The sequence below is a fragment of the Diabrotica virgifera genome, chromosome 8 (genome assembly GCF_917563875.1).
Source record: "Diabrotica virgifera virgifera chromosome 8, PGI_DIABVI_V3a".
Classification (NCBI taxonomy): Eukaryota; Metazoa; Arthropoda; class Insecta; order Coleoptera; family Chrysomelidae; genus Diabrotica; species Diabrotica virgifera.
Window position 1 is genome coordinate 130,467,600 of NC_065450.1, and position 22,486 is coordinate 130,490,085.

Below are 22,486 nucleotides of genomic sequence, written 5' to 3' on the forward strand. Positions count from 1 at the left end.
GACTAATGTCTATGCCATTAAATAAAAAAAAAAAAAAAAAATTCTACCAATATAAACATAATATTTTAGACTTAATAGGGTAGTCCTTTATAAATATAGTACAATTTACTAAAAGATATTAATATATTTCATTTTTTACTACATAATTTACTCTAACGACTAAATATTAGAATTTATTTTGCAGAGATATGTATTGGTCTGATTGGGGTGTACCAGCAGCAATTGGATATTCACTTATGGATGGTTCCCGGGACAGACCGTTTGTCACCAATAATATACACTGGCCCAATGGTTTGGCTCTAGATCAACCTAACTCTCGGCTTTATTGGACTGACGCTAAAAAGATGACACTAGAAAGTATTAATTTAGACGGAACTGATCAAAGGGTAAGCTGTAGACTATATTATATTCTTTGAAAGGGTATTTTTGTCCCATTAATGATTCAGTCAATTTGTACTCCACGAGCTCCCTAGTGGGAAAGTTTGGGGTAGTTCTGATTTCTTTCATTCTATATGGATTTTGGGCTGCTGAATCTGAATATCAGGTTTGCGGACAAAATTTTTTGCCGGAACATTGAAAAAATCGCGAAAAACCGAAAAATTTCAGCTTTTTTCCGCTTTTTTGCTTAAATCTCGAAAACTATTAATTTTTATTAAATCGTCTGTCAACAGAAATTAAAGTACTTAAAATTATCTACAAATATCACTATTTACTTTTTTCTTCTTCAGACGAACCGTTCGGTCTATAGTGCAAGTTGAAAATTGCCAGTTTTTAACGGTCTTGGCAAAACCAACTTTTTACATTTCAAAACTTTAAATTTTATTAGAATGCTGTCATTTGATAAATTTCTCCTAGTTTTCTGTACAAATAATAAATGTTAGTTCATAATATGAATATGGTATGTCTCTTCTCACAGCTTCCATGAATCCATTCCATCCTAAAATACCGAGAATGTCTCTGCTTTTCCCTTAGAGCCACAGAAGATCAGGCACAGATGGAGTCACAGTTTCAGTTGGTGTGAACATTACCTTCGGATCTTGATTTCTGATAAACCTTGAGGTTTTGTCTTTTCAAAATGTATTAGTTGAACAGCTCTCTGACTTCCACAAACCTCAGGTGCGGGTTTTGTTTTTAGCCGAGGAATGGATTGGTTAGGAGCTATTGCATGTTTTGGTGCAATACAAGAAATGCCACCCATGACGTAAAAAGTGTGGTATCCGTCGATTGTATGTACGTTAACCCCTTCTGTCCCAACGCTGCATATATATGTTTTTGAAAAAGTGGGTCTGTAGTCCCAGCTGCCGTATATATACGTTCAAGGTGTTATGGTCTCAATTTACCAAAGCCGAAAATATGCATTGCTTATAAAATTTTAGACTCATTGGTGTCCCAATGCCGTAGAAATATGTCCGAAAATGTTAGATTATTGTTCCCAAAGCCTCAAAATGTTGGCACCTAACACAGGTCATGCGGACCCATTGCCGTATATATTTGTTCACATATTTTAGATATATTCTATATTGTAGCACTAGTGGCAACGCTTATAGGTAGCTGATAGAAGGTGAAGCGTTTGTAGCCACAGAAAAGACCAGAAAAAAAGAAGCGAATCGAGATACATGTGTGCAAGATGCGGAGTCGGCCTTTGCGTAGTGTCATGTTTTGAGGAGTACCACACAAAAGAAAACTTTTAATGTTAATTTACATTACATTATTTTTTTTTAAGTTAGTTACATTTTTTCAAGTTGATTTTGCTCTCTGATGAGTACTTTTGAAAAAAAAACGTTTAAGTTGGTTAAAAAAACTCATGTTTAAAACATGTTTTGGTCATTTATTTGTATATTTATATACGATGTATATATAAAGCAATGGGACTCTAAGCATTAAAAAACCTTTGGGATTGAGGGACCAACATGCAAATTAAGGCCTGGCATAGAAAGGGTTAAAATCAGCGTTTTCGTACACCTGTTGTGTAAAGCACGGCTGGTCAATTTTCTGCGGAACGCCTGCGATTGCTGACACTTCCAGATAAGCAACGCGCCTGCTCAGAGTCTTGTAGCGGCAGTAAGGCCCAGATAGTTGGTCTCACCATTTATTGCAGGGTTGGCCGTTTTCTCTACAAAAAGTACGGCTTAAGAAAATAGGTTGATGTAGTTTCCCCTTTGGGATTTTGTTCATCCTATACAGAAGATGTTCGGCTAGAAGTGTCAGCATTCGCAGGCGATCCGCAGAAAATTGACCTGTCATGCTTTATACAGCAGGTATACGATAACGCTGATTTTACCGTACATAAAATCGACGAATACTATACTTTTCACGTCATATGTGTCATTTCTTGTATTGCACAAAAACATGCAGTAGCTCCTATGCAATCCATTCCTCGGATAAAAAAGAAACCCGCGCCTGAGGTTTATGGAAGTCAGGGAGCTGTTCAACTTATTCATTTTAAAAGGACAAAACCTCAAGTTTTATCAGAACTCAAGATAACAGATCCGAAGGAAATGTTCACACCAATTGAAACTGTGACTCCATCTGTGCCTGATCTTCTGTGGCTCTAAGGGAAAAGCAGAGACATTTCTGTACAAGCTGTCACAAGAGACATACCTTACCTATGCACTAACATTTATTATTTGTACAGAAAACTAGGAGAAATTTATCAAATAACAGCATTCTAATAAAAAATAAAGTTTTGGAATGTAAAAAGTGGGTTTTGCCGAGACCGGTAAAAATGGGAAATTTTCAACATGTACTTTAGACCGAACGGTTGGTCTGAAAAAAAAAGTAAATAGTGATATTTGTAGATAATTTTAAGTACTTTAATTTCTGTTAACAGACCATTTACTAAAAGTTAACAGTTTTCGAGATTTGAGCAAAAAAGCGGAAAAATGCTGAAATTTTTCGCTTTTTTCGCGATTTTTTCAATGTTCCGGCAAGAAATTTTGTCCGCAAACCTCATATTCGAATTCAGCAGCCCAAAATCCATATATAATGAAAGAAATCAGAACTACCCCAAAACTTTCCTAGTCAAAACACAATTTTATTGAATCATTAATATTTTGTCTTTTATGAATGTCTTGTTTTCGGGTATGTATTTTTGAAAAGCTTTTTTTGTTGAAGGTCGTGAACATTTGAAACTTTTGGTTTCGCTACCATTAATTTCCACGTTCTCCAATTAGTCCATGTAGTGAGACCGCTCCCGTCTGAAAAAATTACGGATTCGGTTTCTTTGTGGATTTCTATTCAAAAATGTCCCCTTTAAACAAATCTGAAGGGTGCCGGGCGGAATTTTTGGGCAGAAATTATTTAAACAATTCTTTTAAACAAATACAAAAGGTCACCTTTTTTGACCCAAAAATATTTTTTAGGTTTTTTGAATCATTCTAAACAAGAAACGTATCTTGTGATTTTTCTCAAAAATGGATAGTTTTCGAGTTATAGTCGATTAAAATTCTGAAAAATGCGTAAATACGCATTTCAAGGCTTAAAAACTCATATTTAAATTAGTATTTTTGAGGTTGCCATGTACTTAAATTGTAGTTTGTGATTTTCAAGATTGTGAAGAGTTATTAGGTCTAACCTTAATTTAGACTGCCGCTTTTTAATTGTTAATTATGCATGTCCATCCGATTTTTTTGCCGGTGCGGCGCGCTCTATTTAAAAAATATCCTATTTTCCTTCTAAAGATATATTTTTAGATTCTTTGGAACATTCTAAATACAATGTGTTTTTTATTATTTTTCGAAAAAGTTAATAGCTTTAAAGTTATAATACTCTAGTAAAAAAGATTACACTACATGTAAATCAAAATGTAAATTCGTACAGGTTTGAAAAAATTTTATATCAAAGTTTAGGTGAGTACAAAAGATATTTTCAAGAAAGTATCCAAATCATATAAGTGGATCATTGTTTAAATAATTAAAAAGGGGTCATTTCTGCACAATATTTACTTTTTTAACTGCTGAGGTAATTTACATTTTCATGAAGGTTTTTAGGGTTTTTTTAAAGCTGAATGACAAATCTTTCACTTAAGACTTAGTAAATTAAATTTGAACCCCTATTTATTTATATAATTATATTATATAAAATTTAAAAATCAAATTTGCAAAAAAATAATTTTTGCGTTTTAAATAAGCACTATAAATAATTATATTTAATAAAAGAAGTTGCGCTATGTTACCTGTATTAAGCAAAAAAAAATTGTTAAAAAATAGTTAACAATTTATGAGATATTTAATTGGTTTATCAAATGTTACTATATTTTCAATTGAAAAAACGCGGTTGTTACCAAATGAATAGAAACCTGTTTAAAATCTTATTACTTTTATTGTGATGTATGTTTTCGATAAATGTATTGATAAATTCAAATTTCAATTTAACTCCCCTCTAAAATGACATTTGAAAATTGTTCTAATTAATTTATAACTTGTTTTTTTAATAACGTCGAACGGATTAAACAATTTGAAATGCTGTTCGGATAATCGGGTTCCTGGGATTTTTTCACTAATTAACAAGTTTTTTTTTGTCGTTTTTTCTTCTTTTTTTTCCAATCTCTGAGTTGTCGATTCTAGAACTCAAAATATTATCAAAATCACTTAAATAAAATATGGCTCCTTCTTGAGTTACAGGATGTTTTATTTAAAAATTTAAAAATTATTTTTGCTCAGTATTTTAAAACTATTTGACGTATCCTTGTCATACTTGGTAGAAAGTGTAGGTACTATACACCCTATGGAATTATGTTAAATATGTTAAATAATATATATTAAATGTGGAAAGCAAATGGTTGACCCTTCCCAAATTCTGTCACTGGCCAAATTGCCATTTTAGCGCAATTTTTAGATTCTTCAATACTCTCTATGTAAATAAGTTACTCTTCACTCTAACGATAAAGTCATTAGTTTTCGAGATATTTGAAGTTAAACATGTAACGGCACAGTTATTTTGACTAATATTTTGTGCCGCTTAATTTTTAATTTCAAATATGTCGAAAACTAATAGAGTATTCATTCTCAACGATAAAATTATTAGTTTTTGAGATATATGAAACTAAAAATTAAGCGGCACAATATATTAATCAAAATAACTAAATAGCTGTGCCGTTACATGTTTAACTTCAAATATCTCGAAAACTAATGACCTTAGCGTTACGAGTAAAGAGGATGTTATTTACATAGAGAGTATTGGAGAATCTAAAAATTGTGCTAAAAATTCAATTTCATCAGTGGCGTAGAATTTGGGAAGGGTCAACCATAGTTTTAAAATAAGGAGCAAAAATATTTTTTAAAATTTTTAAACAAAACACATTGTAACTCAATAAGGAGCCATATTTTATTTGAGCGATTTTGGTTATATCTTAATATTTTGAGGTCTAGAATCTACAACTCAGAGATTGGACATTCTTAATGAAACCCCCTCTATAAGCAAAACTATATCTTTTACTATAAGGAAAAAAAGAAAAAGAAAAAACGACAAAATTTTTTTTTAATTAGTGAAAAATTCCCAGGAACCCGATTATCGGAACAGCATTTCAAAATGTTTAATCATTGCGACATTATTAAAAAAAAACAAATTACAAAAAAATAGAACAATTTTCAAATGCCATTTTAGAGGGCAGTTAAATTGAAATTTGAATTTATCAATACATTTATCGAAAACATACATAAAAATAAATAAAAACATACAAAAAAGTAATGAGGTTTTACACAGATTTATATTCTTTTGGTAACAACTGCGTTTTTGCAATTGAAAATATAGTAACATTTAATAAACAAATTAAATATCTTATAAATTATTAAATATGTTTTAACCCAGGTTTTTTACCTACTACCATTCTAATACTGGTAACAGCGCAACTTCTCCTATTAAACAAAATAATTTATAGTGATAATTTAAAACGCAAATAATATTTTCGTGCAAATTTGATTTTTAAATTTTATATATAATTATTTAAATAAATAGGGGGCCAAATTTAATTTAGTAAGTCTTATGTAAAAGATTTATCCTTAAGCTTTGCAGAAAAAATCCTAAAGACCTTCGGTAACATGTAAATTACCTCAGCAGTTACAAAAGTAAATATTGTGCAAAAATGACCCCTTTTTAATTATTTAAACAATGATCCCCATTTGATTTGGATACTTTTTTGAAAATATCTTTTGTATTCACCTAAACTTTGATATAAAATTTATTGCAACCTGTACGGAATTACATTTTGATTTATTTTTATTTTATTAGGCTATAAGCGATTAAAATTCGAAAAATGGGAAAATAAACATTTTTGGATTTTAAATCGCTTATAACCTTAAAACTATTAACTTTTTCTAAAAATACCAAAAAGCATTTAAAATATTTTTCTAAAAATACCAAACCCGTATTTAGAATGTCCCAAATAATCTAAAAAATTTATTTTTCGGAGGAAAGTAGGAGATTTTTTTAAATAGACTGAGCCGCGCTGGCATAAAAATCGGATGGACACGCATAATTAACAATTAAATACCAACGGTGTAAATTGACGTTAGACCCGATCAGTCTACAGAATATTGAAACTGAATGTTTCAACTACAATTTAAGTACTTAATTAATAGCCTTAAAAATACTAATTTAAATATGAGTTTTTAAGCGTTGAAAATGCATATTTTCGCATTTTCAGATTTTATCGCCTAAAATCGCCTATAACTCGAAAACGATCAATTTTTGAGAAAAATTACAAGATACGTTTCTTATTTAGAATGACCCGAAAAACCTAAAAAAGTATTCTTTGGGACACAAAAGATGATCTTTTGTATTTGTTTAAAAAAATTGTTTAAACAATTTTTGTCCAAAAATTTCGCCCGGTACCCTTTAGATTTGTTTAAAGAGGACATTTTTGAATAGGAATCCACAAAGAAACCGAATCAGAAATTTTTTCAGACGGGAGCGGTCTCACCACATTGACTAAATTATATCTCTTTAATAAACCTCTGAAATTTATTACTAATACTAATAATAATTAGCGCGTTGAGTCTAGTAGGCCCATGGCTTGTCATCTACTTTCCACTTGTTCTGGGTCGACCTCTTCTCTGACGTCCTCCCATTGTACTTAAAAAAATGGATTTTTGGTGGTCTACCCTATGGCACTCTCTGTTTGTATTCTAGCCATCGTAGTCGTTGGTATCTTATTACTTCTATGCTCTTATTATCCTTCGCTCCCCATATAACTCTCTCAGATCTTCATTTATCCTTCTGATTCAAACCTTTTTCCTCTAAAATTTTTCCATAGTTTCTTTTGTACCCTTTCGTTTCCAAATCTGCAGAATTTCTTGTTTTTTATTTATGCCCATGGGAGGTCACGGGATACCTCCTTTGAAAGGTCTCCTAATTCCCTTTGGAAGGTTCCCAAAGAACGAGAATGCTTCAATACAGTGAAAATTAAAAAAAACATATAGTCCATATACTGAGGAACAATAAATACCAATATGCTCAACTAATAGTGAAAGGAAAGTTCGAGGGAAAGAGAAGACTAGGATGGAAAGACTATCGTGGCTAAAAAACATCGGGCAATGGATAGAGCTAAATTTTGAACACAGACAAAATTTGCAATAATTGTAGTAGGCAACCTCAACTAAGGAGAGGGCACTTTAAGAAGAAGTCAGATATATAAAGGCCAATAGACTAAGATGGGAGGGCATACGATACGCAGTAACGACAATGGCCTTATAAACACAGTGTGTTTGGAAATACCAGATGGAGAAGGTCTATAGGACGGCCTAGAAAAAGGTGGAAAGCATAGTAGCGCAGGACCGACAAATATGGAGGCAATAGTAAACGCAGCAAAGTCTTACGAAAAGCTGTAACACCACTGATGATTATGATGATGATGATGATGATGATGAATTATTTTAATATTTATGTCCACAGGGTTAACCAAAATTATGTAGTGCCTTAAGTAAAATGGAACTACAATACATAATGATTCATTAAACTAAATTACGTTAGGAAATAATTTGCTACACATATTTCTCATTGCATCATTGCTGAAGGTCGTCAATTTCAATATTTCTTATAATTTTAGTAAAATATATTATAATAATAGTCCATTAAAATGTTACATTTTTTTATTCCGTACCTTGAATTTGTTAGAGGAGTCAATTTAATTTTCTTAATGTGTAGAAGGGATCAGCAGAAGCTTAAGTTCAAGTTTTTGGGGTCGCCACCTTTGTCCCCCGGCCTCCATCTTGGAAAAGCTGCGCAAAAGGGTTTCGCGCTATATCTCCTAAACTACCAACCCCACAGAAAATCTAATAAACATAAAATGTAGCAAATTAAATTTTTTACAATTTTATATCTATTACTTTGTATTGTCAAGTGACCAACAAAAAAGATATAAACAAAAATAAGAGAAAATTTTGTAAGAAGTTTCCTTTTGGAGGTTATAACTTTTGTTCAGTTTATTTCAGAATAAAATGACACAATAGCGATTTTGTAGAGGATTTTTCAATTAACAATTTCCACTAAAAGTTATTTAATTTTATTTATTTATCTAGTACTAGGTATTACAGTGCTCCAAACTTGACCAGATTCTCGAATGCTCATAGGGATACAATAAAAACAAAACGTTAGGCTTACTTTTTATCTATATATTTTTTTATTCATACAATTTATTATGATTTTAACATTCCTATGTTATTTTTGACATAACATATTAATTTATTTTTGACCTTTCTCCCCACTTAGTCCTGTCGCCAGGGGGGGTACAACGGCCTTCTTAATTCAGATGGACTTACCCAAGTTTTTTTTATGTATTTTAGCCCGTAGAACACGAATTTTTTGGGTAACAGTTGATCCGGATGTCGATAAGTTTGTTATAAACAAAGAACTTGAGGAATTACATAACAGCGATTTCTCGAAAAACAAAACATTTTTTTGTATTTTTTGGGTCATTCTAACCAAAAAATGTTCCTTCAAGTTTTTTCGTAGGATGCATAGTTTTCGAGATAAACGCGGTTGAACTTTCAAAAAATCGAAAAATTGCAATTTTTGAACCCGAATAACCTTTGAATAAAAAATAAAATATCAATTCTGCTTACCGCCTTTAAAAGTTTGAGTCAAATTATATCTGTTTTGAATATTTGCATTGATAAAAATTTATTTTATGATTGTTAAAAAAAGCTATAAACACATAGTGTTTTCCGTGCCTAATACATGCCTTTTAATGCATGCTACATAGAAATAGCCCCGCTTGCACTTCTACCTCTGCTACCTACTCGTTCGATTTTAAATGAGAAATCATTGAAAACATCACTCAAGCACTAGCTGTTTATAGCTTTGTTTAACAATAAAATAATAAATATTTAGCAATACAAATAATTAAAGCCGATAAAATTTGACTTGAACTTTCAAATGCGGTAAGCAGAATTGCTATTTTATTTTTTAATCAAAAGTTATTCGGGTTCAAAAATTGCAATTTTTCGATTTTTTGAAAGTTCAACCGCGTTTATCTCGAAAACTATGCATCCTACGAAAAAATTTGTAGGAACACTTTTTGGTTAGAATGGCCCAAAAAATACAAAAACATGTTTTGTTTTGCGAGAAATCGCTGTTATGTAATTCCTCAACTTCTTTGTTTATAATAATCTTATCGGCATCCGGATCAACTGTTACCCAAAAAATTCGTGTTCTACGGGTCAAAATACATAAAAAAAACTTGGGTAAGTCCATCTGAATACAGGAGGCTGTTGTACCCCCCCTGGCGACAGGACTAACTATAAAACTTAGAACCCTAAGCATATATAGAAAAGGCTCAAGAATTTGTTTGAGGACAAATTCGCCGGTCCAGAAGAAGAATGGTGCAACCGCCAAATGCAAAATTATTTAAAAGAGCAAAAACGATTTTTAAATATTTAAAATAGGGACTAAATAAAGAGTAATCGTCCAGGAGTTTCGGTATGGCGTTTGTTTTTTGACATCGATGGCTTTTATTTTCATCGATATTGGTTCGAATTACATTATCTTAATTTAATCACCCCATTTTCAACCCTATCTACAGTTGCGTCATTATGCATCTGAAACAAGGTCTAACATAGCGTGTATTTACCTACCCTATAGTGGCTCAGCACATTTTTACAGTTCGGTCGTTTTTGTATCATTTGTAGGTACATAGTATTTTAGAAGTTAATTGCGTAATAAACAGGAATTGACAAAATTTGCAGTTACGTCATTCTTCTTCCGTAGCAAGTCGCCTACTTTTATTATTATAATTTATCCTAGGAGGCACAGCAGTCGGTTCCCCTCTACTTAACTTATTCTTACAGTTGTGCTACCTATTTGGCCAAGTGCAGTACCTAGTATTAAAAATTGAGAAAAGTATTTTGAGTTTTATAGATATTACTATTGAGAGTCTTGTGGGAAAAATTTATATTTGTGTGATTAGATAAGCATTTTGGGTTTTTTTTGCGAGCATTATAAGTGGTGGTTCTTTTATTTGTAAGAAACCTCTGAAGAAAATTATTTGTCACTGGGAAAGTCAAGCCATCTTTTCTCACTGTTGTCGGCGAACGTTTGTCGTCTGGCGATATGGCGGAAATAAAGACGAATCTATGGATACCCTGAGATACAAACGATTCGCTGAAACAATGACAAAAAATGCATTTAATCTCTTCTCACTTCCTTCAACACAAGATGCAGCCCGTTTCAACAGACTCCGACTGTATCACCAGATTCAGTCATGGCTCGGTAAACATTGTGATTCAGAAGATTGGGACTGGAAAAAGCATGGCCAATTTTGGATACCAATCCCAACTTCCAAGCCTCCAGTACCCCCGAGCTTATTAAATTCATCTTTTGCAGATGCAGTGGAAACTGGAAGTGCATGTGGTTGCCAAAAAGCAGGCCTCAAATGTTTAGCAGTGTGCCTCCATTATGGTGGTGAAAGTTGCAGCAATATCGTAGACATATCAACAATAATTATTGAAGAAAATGAATTGGAAGATTAATTACCGACATTGACGCCAACTCTAACTCTCATTATACTACAAACATTCACCTCGTATACTTATTCAGATCCTGACTTGCAGCCTGGAACATCGAGAAAAAAAAATGAAAAAATAATAACTATGATAGATCTTTTTCAACATATAATAATAAATAATATTATTTTGTCTAGAAATTGTCCGTGGATTAGGCCTATTGGGGATACCACACAAAAAACGCCCCTCCAGACTCTACCTCCTAGGTGGCGGGGAAAAGAGTCAGAAATAGCTTAATAATAGCATAGGAATGTTAAAATCATAATAAATAAATATACAGGGTGAGTCATCACCAACGGGACGGAAGATTACAGCGAAATGGTAAAAGATTTGAAAAAAAATTTAAATTAGTAGTTTGTAAGTTGATAAAAGCTACATTTACAAATTATTTTGAAATATACAGGGTGTCCCAATAAATGGCGGCGTACCAAAGTTATATTTTTTCTTATGGAACACCCTGTATTTTATTGCATTTTTTAATTGTCCGCAAAAAATAAGGTATAGTTCCATAAGGCTTCCCTATACCTATGTACAGAGTGTTTTGAGTTATGCTGACTTTTCTTAAAATGTAAAGTTTTAAAAGAAGGCTTATTCTCAAGTTATTTAAGAAATTATAAAAATATTACTTTTACATCTAAATAGCTGGATATTGGCTGAATGTATTCCATGATTAATTATTACACATTTGTCTACAGTGTGTTCAAAATTTACAGTCTCGTTATTGAAGTATTCAATGTGTCATATGATGCTTATTTTAAATGGAACACCATGTACATTAATTAATAATTATACAAAAAAAATTACCTCTTTCGAATGGTATATGGATGTGCTATACCTAGGTGTCATAGTTTTTGCGTAATTTACAATTATTTAAATTCTTAACCTGTAAATCGATTTTAAAAAAAAAGATGAAGTTAATTAATGTCACTGTATGACATTGTCATTTTATGACAATACGGTCTGGTAATTATCTTATAATTAATGCATCCCGTGATTGATTATTACACATTTATTTACAGGGTGTTCAAAATTTACAGTGACAGAACACCATGGATATTAACCACTTATGTACATAATACATGTTCAAAATGTTTATATAACAAGCGATTTTAAATGATTTGTTTACATTATTTAACATAGCTGGTGTTATTTATAGACGTAAAATCGTCCGAAATTCTTAATTTCATAAAAATCCCATCTGAAGTAGTAGGGTAGGAAGTGTAGCATTTACAATATTTTTAATATAACCCCATTTAAAAGAAATCATCTTCGTCAATCCTGGTGACCTAGGTGGCCAAATATATGGACCGAATCTATCTATTCATTTATTTCTAAATTTTATGTTGAGGTTGTTCTTAACATCACGTCAAAAATAAGCAGGAGCTCCGTCCAATTGGAGCCACATATTTGTTCGCACGCTAAGTGGAAGGTATTAAGAAGGATCCAAAAACTTGTTTTAAGAAATTTAAAAAAGTTGCTCCATTCAGATTTTCGTCAACAAAATATGGGTCGATAACGTACTCGCTCAGAATATTGCCACAAACATTAACACTTCATCGGTGTTGGCGAACAACAGTAAAATGTTTGTTTCCTGTATCAAAATAAAGTGAAAGCTATGTCTATTAACTAGACGATTATTATGAAAAGTAGGTAAATTCGTCTGTACACATTCTAAAAATAATTAGGATCTTCTGCAAATTCTAAAGTCTATAAATGAAAAGTTAAACGTTCCTGTTCTGTCTAATGCTGTTGTAGTTGAGTTTTATACTGATGATAGTGGTTTTTCTTATTTATTCTACATACACTTGTTTGACTGATTTCCAATCGACCCGAAATTTTTCTCGTACTAGTATTTGGGTTTTCTGTAACAGAAAGCAGGACATCAAGTTCGTTGAGGTCATCAAAAATAAATGATTTATTTTTATTTAACTTTTCGTACCTATCCAGTAGCACAGAATCTATCGAGAAATCTCTCAAAAACGTCCTTTTTGGGTGTCTTCTATCAGGATACTTTTAAGCGTAAACTTTAGAGGCTGAGACAATTTTAAAAATATTCCCCAATGCAAAGTAGCATGACTACTCTTTCATAGATAGCGTGATTATTCATTTTTAGAAACAATTAAATTTGAATGTAATTGGCTCTGCCAAAGTAATTTTTAAGTAAAAAAAATTGAATTTCATACAAGGATGTTTATAATTTTGATAATTACCAGACCGTACTCTCATAAACTGACAATGTCATACAATGACATTAATTAACTACATCTTTTGTTTTAAAATCGATTTTCAGATTAAGAATTTAAATAATTGTAAATTACGCAAAAACTATGAAACCTAGCTATAGGACATCCATATACCATTCAAAAGAGGTAAATTGGTTTAGTAAAATTATGTATTAATATACATGGTGTTCTATTTAAAATAAGCATCATATGACACATTGAAAAGGCCAATAATAAAACTATAAATTTTGAACACCCTGTAGACAAATGTGTAATAGTTAATCATGGAAAACATTCAACCAATATCCAACTATTTAGATGTAAAAGTAATGTTTTGGTAATTTCTTAACTTGATAACTTGATAATAAGCCTTCTTTTAAAACTTTACATTTTAAGAAAAGTCAACATAACTCAGAACACTCTGTACATAGGTATAGGGAAGCCTTATGAAACTATACCTTATTTTTTGCGTATAATTAAAAAATGCAATAAAATAAAGGTTGTTTCATAAGAAAAAATATAACTTTGATACGTCGCCATTTATTGACACACCCTGTATATTTCAAAATAATTTTTAAATGTAGCTATAATGAACTTACAAACTATTCAATTTAAATTTTTCTCAAATCTTTTACCATTTCGCTGTAATCTTCCGTCCCGTTAGTGGTGACTCACCCTGTATAGATGGAAAAGTAAGCCTAAGGTTTTGTTTTTATTGTATTCCTATGAGAATTCGAGAATCTGGTTAAGTTTGGAGAGCGGTAAAACCTAGATAAATACATAAAATTAAACAACTTTTAGTGGAAATTGTTCGCTGAAAAATCCTTTACAAAATCGCTTTGATATTATTTTATTGTAAAATGAATGGAACAAAAGTTATAACCTCCAAAAGGAAATTTCTTACAAAATTTTTTCTTATTTTTGTTTATAACTTTTTTGTTGGTCACTTGACGATAAAAAGTAATAGACATAAAATTGTACACAATTAATTTGCTATATTTTATGTCTAATTAAATTTTCTGTAGAGCTGCTAGTTTAGGAGATAGAGCGAGAAACGCTTTTGCTCAACTTTTCCAAGATGGAGGCCGGGGGACATGGGTGGCGATCCCAAAAACTTGAACTTAAGCTTCTACTGAACCCCTCTACACATTAAAAAAATAAAATTGACTCCTCTAAGAAATGCAACTCTAAATGTAACATTTCAATGGACTATAAACATTTTTTATCATAAGTTAATTGCAATAATAAACCAACAGTTTTGGGAATAGGGTAAGTGCACCAGTAATGGACATACCGCTAGTAATGGTCACCTTAAGCCAATTAACGTCATTATATTCATTTCTTATTACATTTTACCGCACATTTTTACATTCCTCTGTTGATTATACTATCCATAATACAAGGACGAACTCTGCGCCATCTGACAATGGTTTTTGACTAACTGTCATGCGTAAAACTTTGGCGCGCCAAAAATCAGTTTGTTTTGATCTATCAGACAAGTTGTGTAGTCGTTGGGTTGAAATTAGTGCCGTGAACGTATTATTGAAATTTATATCTTTATTTTGTGTTGTTACACATTTAAAGGGTAAGTACTTTGTATTTTTTATTCATATTTACTAAAAACATTATTATGAAAGTTTTTGATCATGGGTGACCATTACTGAATGAAAATTCTGTTAGAAATTTAGAAATGGTCACCACGGGTGTCCATTTCTAAAATACAATGATCTATTAATGGTCACCAATATATTCGATCCATTTAGCGCTTTAAAAATTATGTGTTATTTTTTTATTTATGTTTGTTTGCTTAATACATCATTGTGGAGGTTTTTGATTATGGGTGGCCATCGTTAAAATACAATCATTTATTAATGGTCTCTTTATCCATTTCGAATTTAGAGCTTTAAAGAATTTAAAGTAACCTGTAATTTCTTATTATTATAGACATGGATACCCAGGGAGGAAAGAAAAGGCCTTTTTTAAATGGACGGAAGATAAAATGAGCCTTGCTATAGACGCAGTAAAAAATGAAGGCATGTCCAAAAAATGTGCAGCTAAAGAATTTTGTGTTCCTAGAACAACCTTAAAGCGTAGACTTGAAAACAATTGTCTTAAACGAAAAATAGGTCCTAAAACTATTCTTTCAGAAGGCGAAGAGAAATTATTAGCTAATGGATCTTGTCTATGGGCAGAAAGGGCTTTCCTGTTAATGCAACAAATCTACTCTCCACGGTGCATAAAATTATGAAAGAAACTGGGAGGTCGACTGTTTTTAAAGATGGGATGCCCGGGAAAACTTGGTTCGCTGCTTTTCTTCGAAGACATCCTGAGATAAAAAAACGAAGAGCAGAGTCTATTACAAAATCAAGAGCTGCCGTCTCTAAAGCTGATATAGAAAAATGGTTTAATGGAATTGAAAATTATTTAAAAGAAGAAGGTATGATTGACATACTAAAATACCCAAATAGGATATACAATGCAGACGAAACCGGGTTTAGCCTTGATCCTAAATCTGGTATTGTCCTTGGGCCGGCGAAATTGGAAGAAGACTTTTATGAAAGAAAATCTAATGCAGAAAAAGAGCAAATAACTGTTATGGCCTGTTTTTCAGCCGATGGTATCACAGTTCCACCAATGGTCATATATCCGTACAAAAAAATACCAAAGGATATAGTTAATTCTGCACCACCAGAATGGGCAGTGGGACGATCAGACTCCGGATGGATGAACTCGGAAGTATTTTATGAGTATATCGGCAACCACTTTTTGCCCTATCTCAAAGAAAAAAATATACCACAACCTGTTTTGTTTTTCGTGGATGGACATAGGTCCCATCTAACTAAACAAGTCAGCGAATTATGTGAAGCAAGTGGTATCATCCTGGTTGCTCTTTTCCCCAACGCCACTCATATTCTCCAACCAGCCGATGTTTCAATTTTTAAACCTTTAAAAACTGGTTGGCAGACAATAGTAAGAACATGTAAATTTGAAAACTTTCCGAAGGATGTAACAAAGTATACATTTGCAACCATTCTAAGTACGGTTTTTAAAAAATATGCAACGGAAAGTACAATACGCAACGGTTTTAGAAAATGTGGACTGTTTCCTTTTGAAAAAAGCAATGTTGATTACACCAAATGTGTTTCCACTCGGCAAGTTGTAGATCCTACAAATCTATCAGATATTAAAAACACAATTATTACAAAAGGGAATATATTATCCGAACTTGAGAAAAAAATACCACCACTTGAATTGAATCATTTCAGAACAAATTTCGACAATAAAGATGACTGGAAGGGAGACTTACAATTTAAGAAACTTTATGAGGTTTGGGCAGAATTTAAAAATGAAGCTTTATTAGTAACAAATAAACATAAACATGTCACTGGGTAGGATGACTCTAACTTAATGGAAGGAAATGAAGAAATGTCAATATCGTTTTCAGTTCCAACAGCGTCAACTTCAACTACAAACGGTAAGCAGAGAGAAGAGAGTGTAATTCTTCCAAATGAAGAACAGTCACAGAACGGGAACAGCACTATTTTACAAGATAAAAGTACTACTTCACTAAATGTTTCAGAGTCATTTCTTTCACCGGATAAATTAGAAAACGTTGCGCTGTATAAGGACAAAGAAGACCAAGGATATGTGGTTAGCACTCCTTTCAAAAAATGTCTCATTTTTCCTAAGACTCCTGAAAAAGAACCACCCAAAAGAAAACGAAAAATATTTCCAGCAGTTGTATCCACTATACTTTACAGGGCCCATTATGATAATATAACGTCTAAAAGTGGCCCTTCAAAACAATCACAAATTAAAATAAAAAAGCCTGCAGTAAAGAGAAAAGTAATAAGCGAATCTGAATCTTCTGCCGATGATGTTCCTTACTGTGATGAAGATCTAGATGCGAGTGATGTTGAAAATTATACGATCAAGAATATTCATGATGGAGATTTTGTTATTATCAAATACAATGGAAATCTTTATCCAGGTAACATTCTATAACTATAATATATTTGTTGTTTCCGTCTCCTAACAGAATTATGTTTTAATGATCAAAATTTTTCTTTGTTCTAGGAAAAGTGATAAAAGCTAACCAGGAAGGAGCAGAAGTTTCGTCAATGGAAAAAGCAGGCTATGACTGGAAATGGCCAGAAAAAGAAGATGTATTATTTTATTTTTATGAGGACATTAAAAAGATTATAAGGGAACCATTAGTTAAAGGCAAACGGGGTTATTACTCAGTACCAGAACTATCTAGTTTTCTTTAAAGTGCGTTATACAATTTTTAAGTGAAACATTTTTTTGTAGGACATCACGGGCGTAGCCAGGTTTTAGTTTCGGGAGGGGTTTAAGAAAATAAAACGACAAAAAGTACATAAAATAACCCTTATATTCATAAGAAAAATTTTATAAATCTTAATATTTAACTTTAAGGGGGGGGGGTTGAAACCCGAACCCCCCCCCCCCCGGCTACGCCCATGGGACATAAGTTTACATTTTGCTATGTTTCTTTGAATGGTTGTTAAAAATTTCAGCAATGTAACGCAGTGAAAAGCTTATATAAAAATATATTTGATAAAGTGTCCATTACTAAATTATCGAGAGTCCATCACTAGAGTTTTTGTGACCATTACTGGCGATTTTGGCATTTGTGTAGCAAAAAATATTTTTTTGGAAAAACAATTTTTTTTTAGTTATTTACTTGGATGTATATGAAAGTATATACCTTTCTTAGTATCCTAGCACAGTAAAAAAAATTGTAAGTCAAATACTTCATTAGAACGAATAAAAATAGTACAAAATTTTCTCTTGGGTGTCCATTACTAGTGCACTTACCCTACTGTAGAAATAAATATTCAAATAATTGCAACGCTGCAAATATGATTAGGATACTTTCAAATGAGGTACTCCGTGACCTTGGTTTGTATTTAAAAAATCATCGATTATGTCATTACGCCAACACTGATGCAGGAGCGTCATTTGAAATTTTGTTTTGGGGGGGGGGGGACAAGCACTATTATATACAATACATTATATATGATGTTATGATGAATATTGATGTATTTTCTGTAAATTTCAGTCATTTTCAGGGCCAGGGGGGCAAATGCCCCCCCTCTGGACGCCCCTGCACTGATGAGATAATGTTCAACCCAACGTATAAGCAATTGATGGTCATTCAAAAATTAACTTTGACGTGTTTTAAGATTTTTTAAAAGTCTGTTTCTGAAATAATTAACTTATTCCATACGTTTGCGAAATACTGTATATTAGCAGCTCTACGTAATTTTTAGATCGTTTTGGAAGGAATAGTGAAACATCCATATGCCATCGCTGTGTTTGAAAACAAACTTTATTGGTCAGATTGGGACTCTCATACCATTCAAACTTGTGATAAGTTTAATGGTAAAAATCATCGTACACTCGTGGAAGAACATAAAAATTTAATCTATGGAATCAGTATTTTTCACTATGCTCTCAAAAAGCGTCTAGTGAATCCTTGTGAGCACGCTTCCTGTAGTGACATTTGTTTATTGAAGGCTCAATCATATGCTTGTGCGTGCCCAGAGAATAAAGTTTTGGATACGGATGGTCATACGTGCAAAGGTATGTATTCTTTTTATTTTTATAATATAAATGGTCATGAATTGAATATTGAAACGTGGTATATTTATTGTGAAAAGTAATAAAGTGATAGACTAGGCATTACTTAGGGGTTGCAATCCAGCAGCATTTTCAGTCCAGCTGGATTTTTGCAAGATTGGCCTGAATCCAGCTGGATCTAGCGCCCATCCAGCAAAATGTGGAATCAAAATAAAAACACGATATTAATGTTTGTTTTTGTGTTCATTTATTATTTTTTTAAGATTTTTAGTACAAACTAATAAAATAAAAACTCAAAATAATAGTTATTTATGTAGCAAGTCAGTAACGTGACTTTTTATCGAACGAGTCTGACATTATGAGAAGAGCGAGCGTAGCGAGCGAGGCGAGTAACAGACGAGTGGTGCTGACGTGGTGCATACAAAATTTTATCGCCAACATATATTTTTTTAATTTAATATCGTCCGAACCACTGGGGTTATAAACGACAACAATGGAAAATACATATTAAAAATAAAAAAAAGATTATAATATTAAGTAAATATGGTTCGTGCGCTATAACTTTTCCCATGCGTCACGATTCATTTTCAAACAAATTAAGTAAAAACATAAAGTGAAACGAACGTCAATGAGTATATTCTTGTCCTCATGATCATTTTTCAGTGCGTCACAGTTTTTCGATTTCTCTCTAATGCATTAAGTGAGATGAGACGGAAAAAGCGGTAGCTCCGTGATTAAACACAAAAATAATGCAGCATTACAATGGTTATATACATAAGATGTCTATTCCTAACCTACGTTTTATTCGTTGATATTTTAGAATGCGCGTTTTTTCTAGCCAATCAAATACACGTATTACGAACATTTGACGAAAACTTCGTCCATTTTGGCCATTTTTTAGAAGTGTCAAAGAGTCAAGTGACGGTTATTATTCAGGTCAGCATTTTGTATACCTGTCATTTTAAAATTTCGAATTCGACTTCCCTTCTGTTTCACAGCGTTTTTGTGCATTATTTTGTGTTTTGGTTTAGAATTTAGTTCGTTAAAAGTTGGTTTTGTATTTTGGTTTAGAATTTAGTTCGTTAGAATAAATATATTCTAATACTCCAGGTCATTATGCAAGAAAAAGATCCATAGTAAGGAGACGTAACTCATGGCTGAAGAACCTTAGGAACTGGTTTGGATGTAATAACAATGAATTATTTAGAGCCGCGGTTTCAGAAATAAAGATAGCTCTGATGATTGCCAACTTTTGAAGCGGAGACAGCACCTAGAGAAGAAGATAAAAACACAGTTTATGGATAGTTTTGTGTCATTTTTTAATGTTTCCATATTTATAAATTTAATTAACAATATTGTTTACTTTTTAATTTTATTCCCCTTTATAAAAAATACCTACATGTTAACATATTGTGTAAAAATCAAATCTACTAAATTACTAATTAGTCTAATTCCACAAGCTTTTCACCTATGGCTAAGTACGATTCTTGCATCTGTCAGATTCGTAAATAATTACATGAAATAAGTCTCGACACACCCAATACAGTATATGACGTCATAATTAATGACGCACTGAAAATGATCATAAGAACAAGAATATACATTTTGTATACTGTTTACTATATACTACACACATCGGCGTACGTTTCACTTTATGTTTTGACTTAATTTGGTTGAAAATGAATCGTGACGCATGGGAAAAGTTATAGCGGAAGAACAATACAGTTGAGTCCGGGAATCTTTACCCGTGCGTCATCATTTAAAGCATACGGAATAAGTCGATAATAAGTCGGAAATTGAAATTTACTAAACGCAACAGCAAGTCACTTACTGTCACTTGCTGTTGCGTTTAGTAAATTTCAATTTCCGACGTATTATCGACTTATTTCGTATGCTTTAAATGATGACGCACGGGTAAAGATTCGCGGACTCAACTGTACATAATGTAGGTACTAACAGAAAGTATACCTGAAAAATTTGTGATAAAATTAAATGTCTTTTATTCCTATTTCCGGTAAAAGTTGTATTATGATATTGTTTATATTTGTATTGTCTCTAAGAAGCTCAGATATGTCATTGGGAAGGTTGAATTTACTTCTCGTTTGCCAATCTGTTAAGATATGTTTTATTGATATAAAATAATATTTGACAACATAATTTGATATTTGTTTTAACACTTACTTACAATTTACAATTTAAGAACTTTTCAAATTTTAGACGTCATAATAAATAATTTCATGACAGTGATGACAGATAACTTGCAAGATCGCCGGTTTCGATTTTTAATCGATAATTATCAATATTGAATAATTACTAAATCGGTAAAGTTTTAATTTATTTTATATGAATATAATTGCAAAATACTACAAAATTTCAATTTTTGACATAAATTTAATAAATAATATAGCAAATTGCGTACAATATTTTTAATAATTAAAGCAAATAAATTTAAAGTCCACTCAAATACTCGCTATTCGATTACTGCCATCCACCACTTACATTCAATCTCGGTTAATTTGATTAATCGCGGCAGGTAAAGTAAAATTCTTCTTTCAGTACAATAAAGTGTTACTTTACTGCCGCAAATGAGGGCAAATGAGTACAATAATGAATGACTTTAGTGACGGTTGGCAATAAAAATTATTATAGGTGTATATAGTACATTCTTTCACGGTTTTTGCTCTAAATTTTAAAGAACACCTTGGATTGACATGAAATTTGGCATACGCATAGCTTACATGTCAAAGAAAAAAAATGATATTGTGCCGATGTGTGCTTTTGCCCTGGGGGTGACTTTCACCCCTCTTGGGGGTGAAAAAATATATGTCCAAAATAAGTCCAGAAATGGATAAACTGACTAATTTTAAGTAAATTTTGTTCTATAGAGCCTTTTCACCATGTCAACACTTTTCGAGTTATTTGCGAGTGAATATGTTCATTTTTTAACAAAATAACTACATTTTTAGACGGTTTTTCGTAAATAACTCAAAAAGTAAGTATTTAGTCGAAAAAAACGTTCTTAACAAAAATATAGCCTGTAAAAAAGTAAAAAAATGGTGTACGCGTGAGGTCTCTGGACCTCGTAGAACCAGAGTTATAGCCAATGAAAAATAAGTGCATATTCGCCAAATTTCAAATAGAAAATTTCGGGATCTAGGACGTTTCATCGCCGCCAGTTCATCGCCGCCAGTTCATCGCCGCCGTTTCGATGCCGCCAGTTCATCGCCGGCCGATTCATCGCCGGCCGATTCATCGCTGGCCGTTTCATCGCCAGTCAGTTAATAATAAAAATGCAAATTATTTAAATAAAAATTATGAAGTAGATACACTACTGGTGTATTGAACACTACATAAATTTGAACATAATATAACATATTTCTACAAAGGTCATTTAACACAACAAATTTAGTACTATCTAGTATAAAATTTAGGGGAAGTAGAACAGTAAATATAATAATATTTTTTATCTTTTTAATTGTCATAAGTTTTGAACTGAATTTAAGCGTCGTGTCGTGTCATCTGCCATAATACAAAATCAACTGACTAACTGGCGATGACACGGCCGGCGATGAAACGGACGGCGATGAATTGGACTGGCGATGAACCGGCGGCATCGAAACGGCGGTGATGAAGATTAAGCACTTTTTGGGGAAAATCAATTCT

At 32.3% G+C, this 22,486-nt stretch overlaps 2 protein-coding genes across 2 annotated transcripts in view; both read left to right on the forward strand.

Annotated features, from left to right (window-relative positions):
* LOC126890264 (putative vitellogenin receptor) overlaps positions 1-22,486 on the forward strand; it is a 244,250-nt gene that overhangs the window by 52,265 nt on the left and 169,499 nt on the right. Inside the window, exons 5-6 of the mRNA XM_050659122.1 lie at positions 185-386; positions 18,514-18,826. Of these exons, the coding sequence (XP_050515079.1) occupies positions 185-386; positions 18,514-18,826 (515 nt within the window). The remainder of the gene's footprint in view (positions 1-184; positions 387-18,513; positions 18,827-22,486) is intronic.
* LOC126890418 (uncharacterized) lies at positions 15,052-18,046 on the forward strand. Its single transcript, XM_050659326.1, has 2 exons — positions 15,052-17,210; positions 17,297-18,046. Exons 1-2 carry the CDS (start codon positions 16,628-16,630, stop codon positions 17,488-17,490), a joined length of 777 nt encoding a protein of 258 aa, XP_050515283.1. The 5' UTR covers positions 15,052-16,627; the 3' UTR covers positions 17,491-18,046.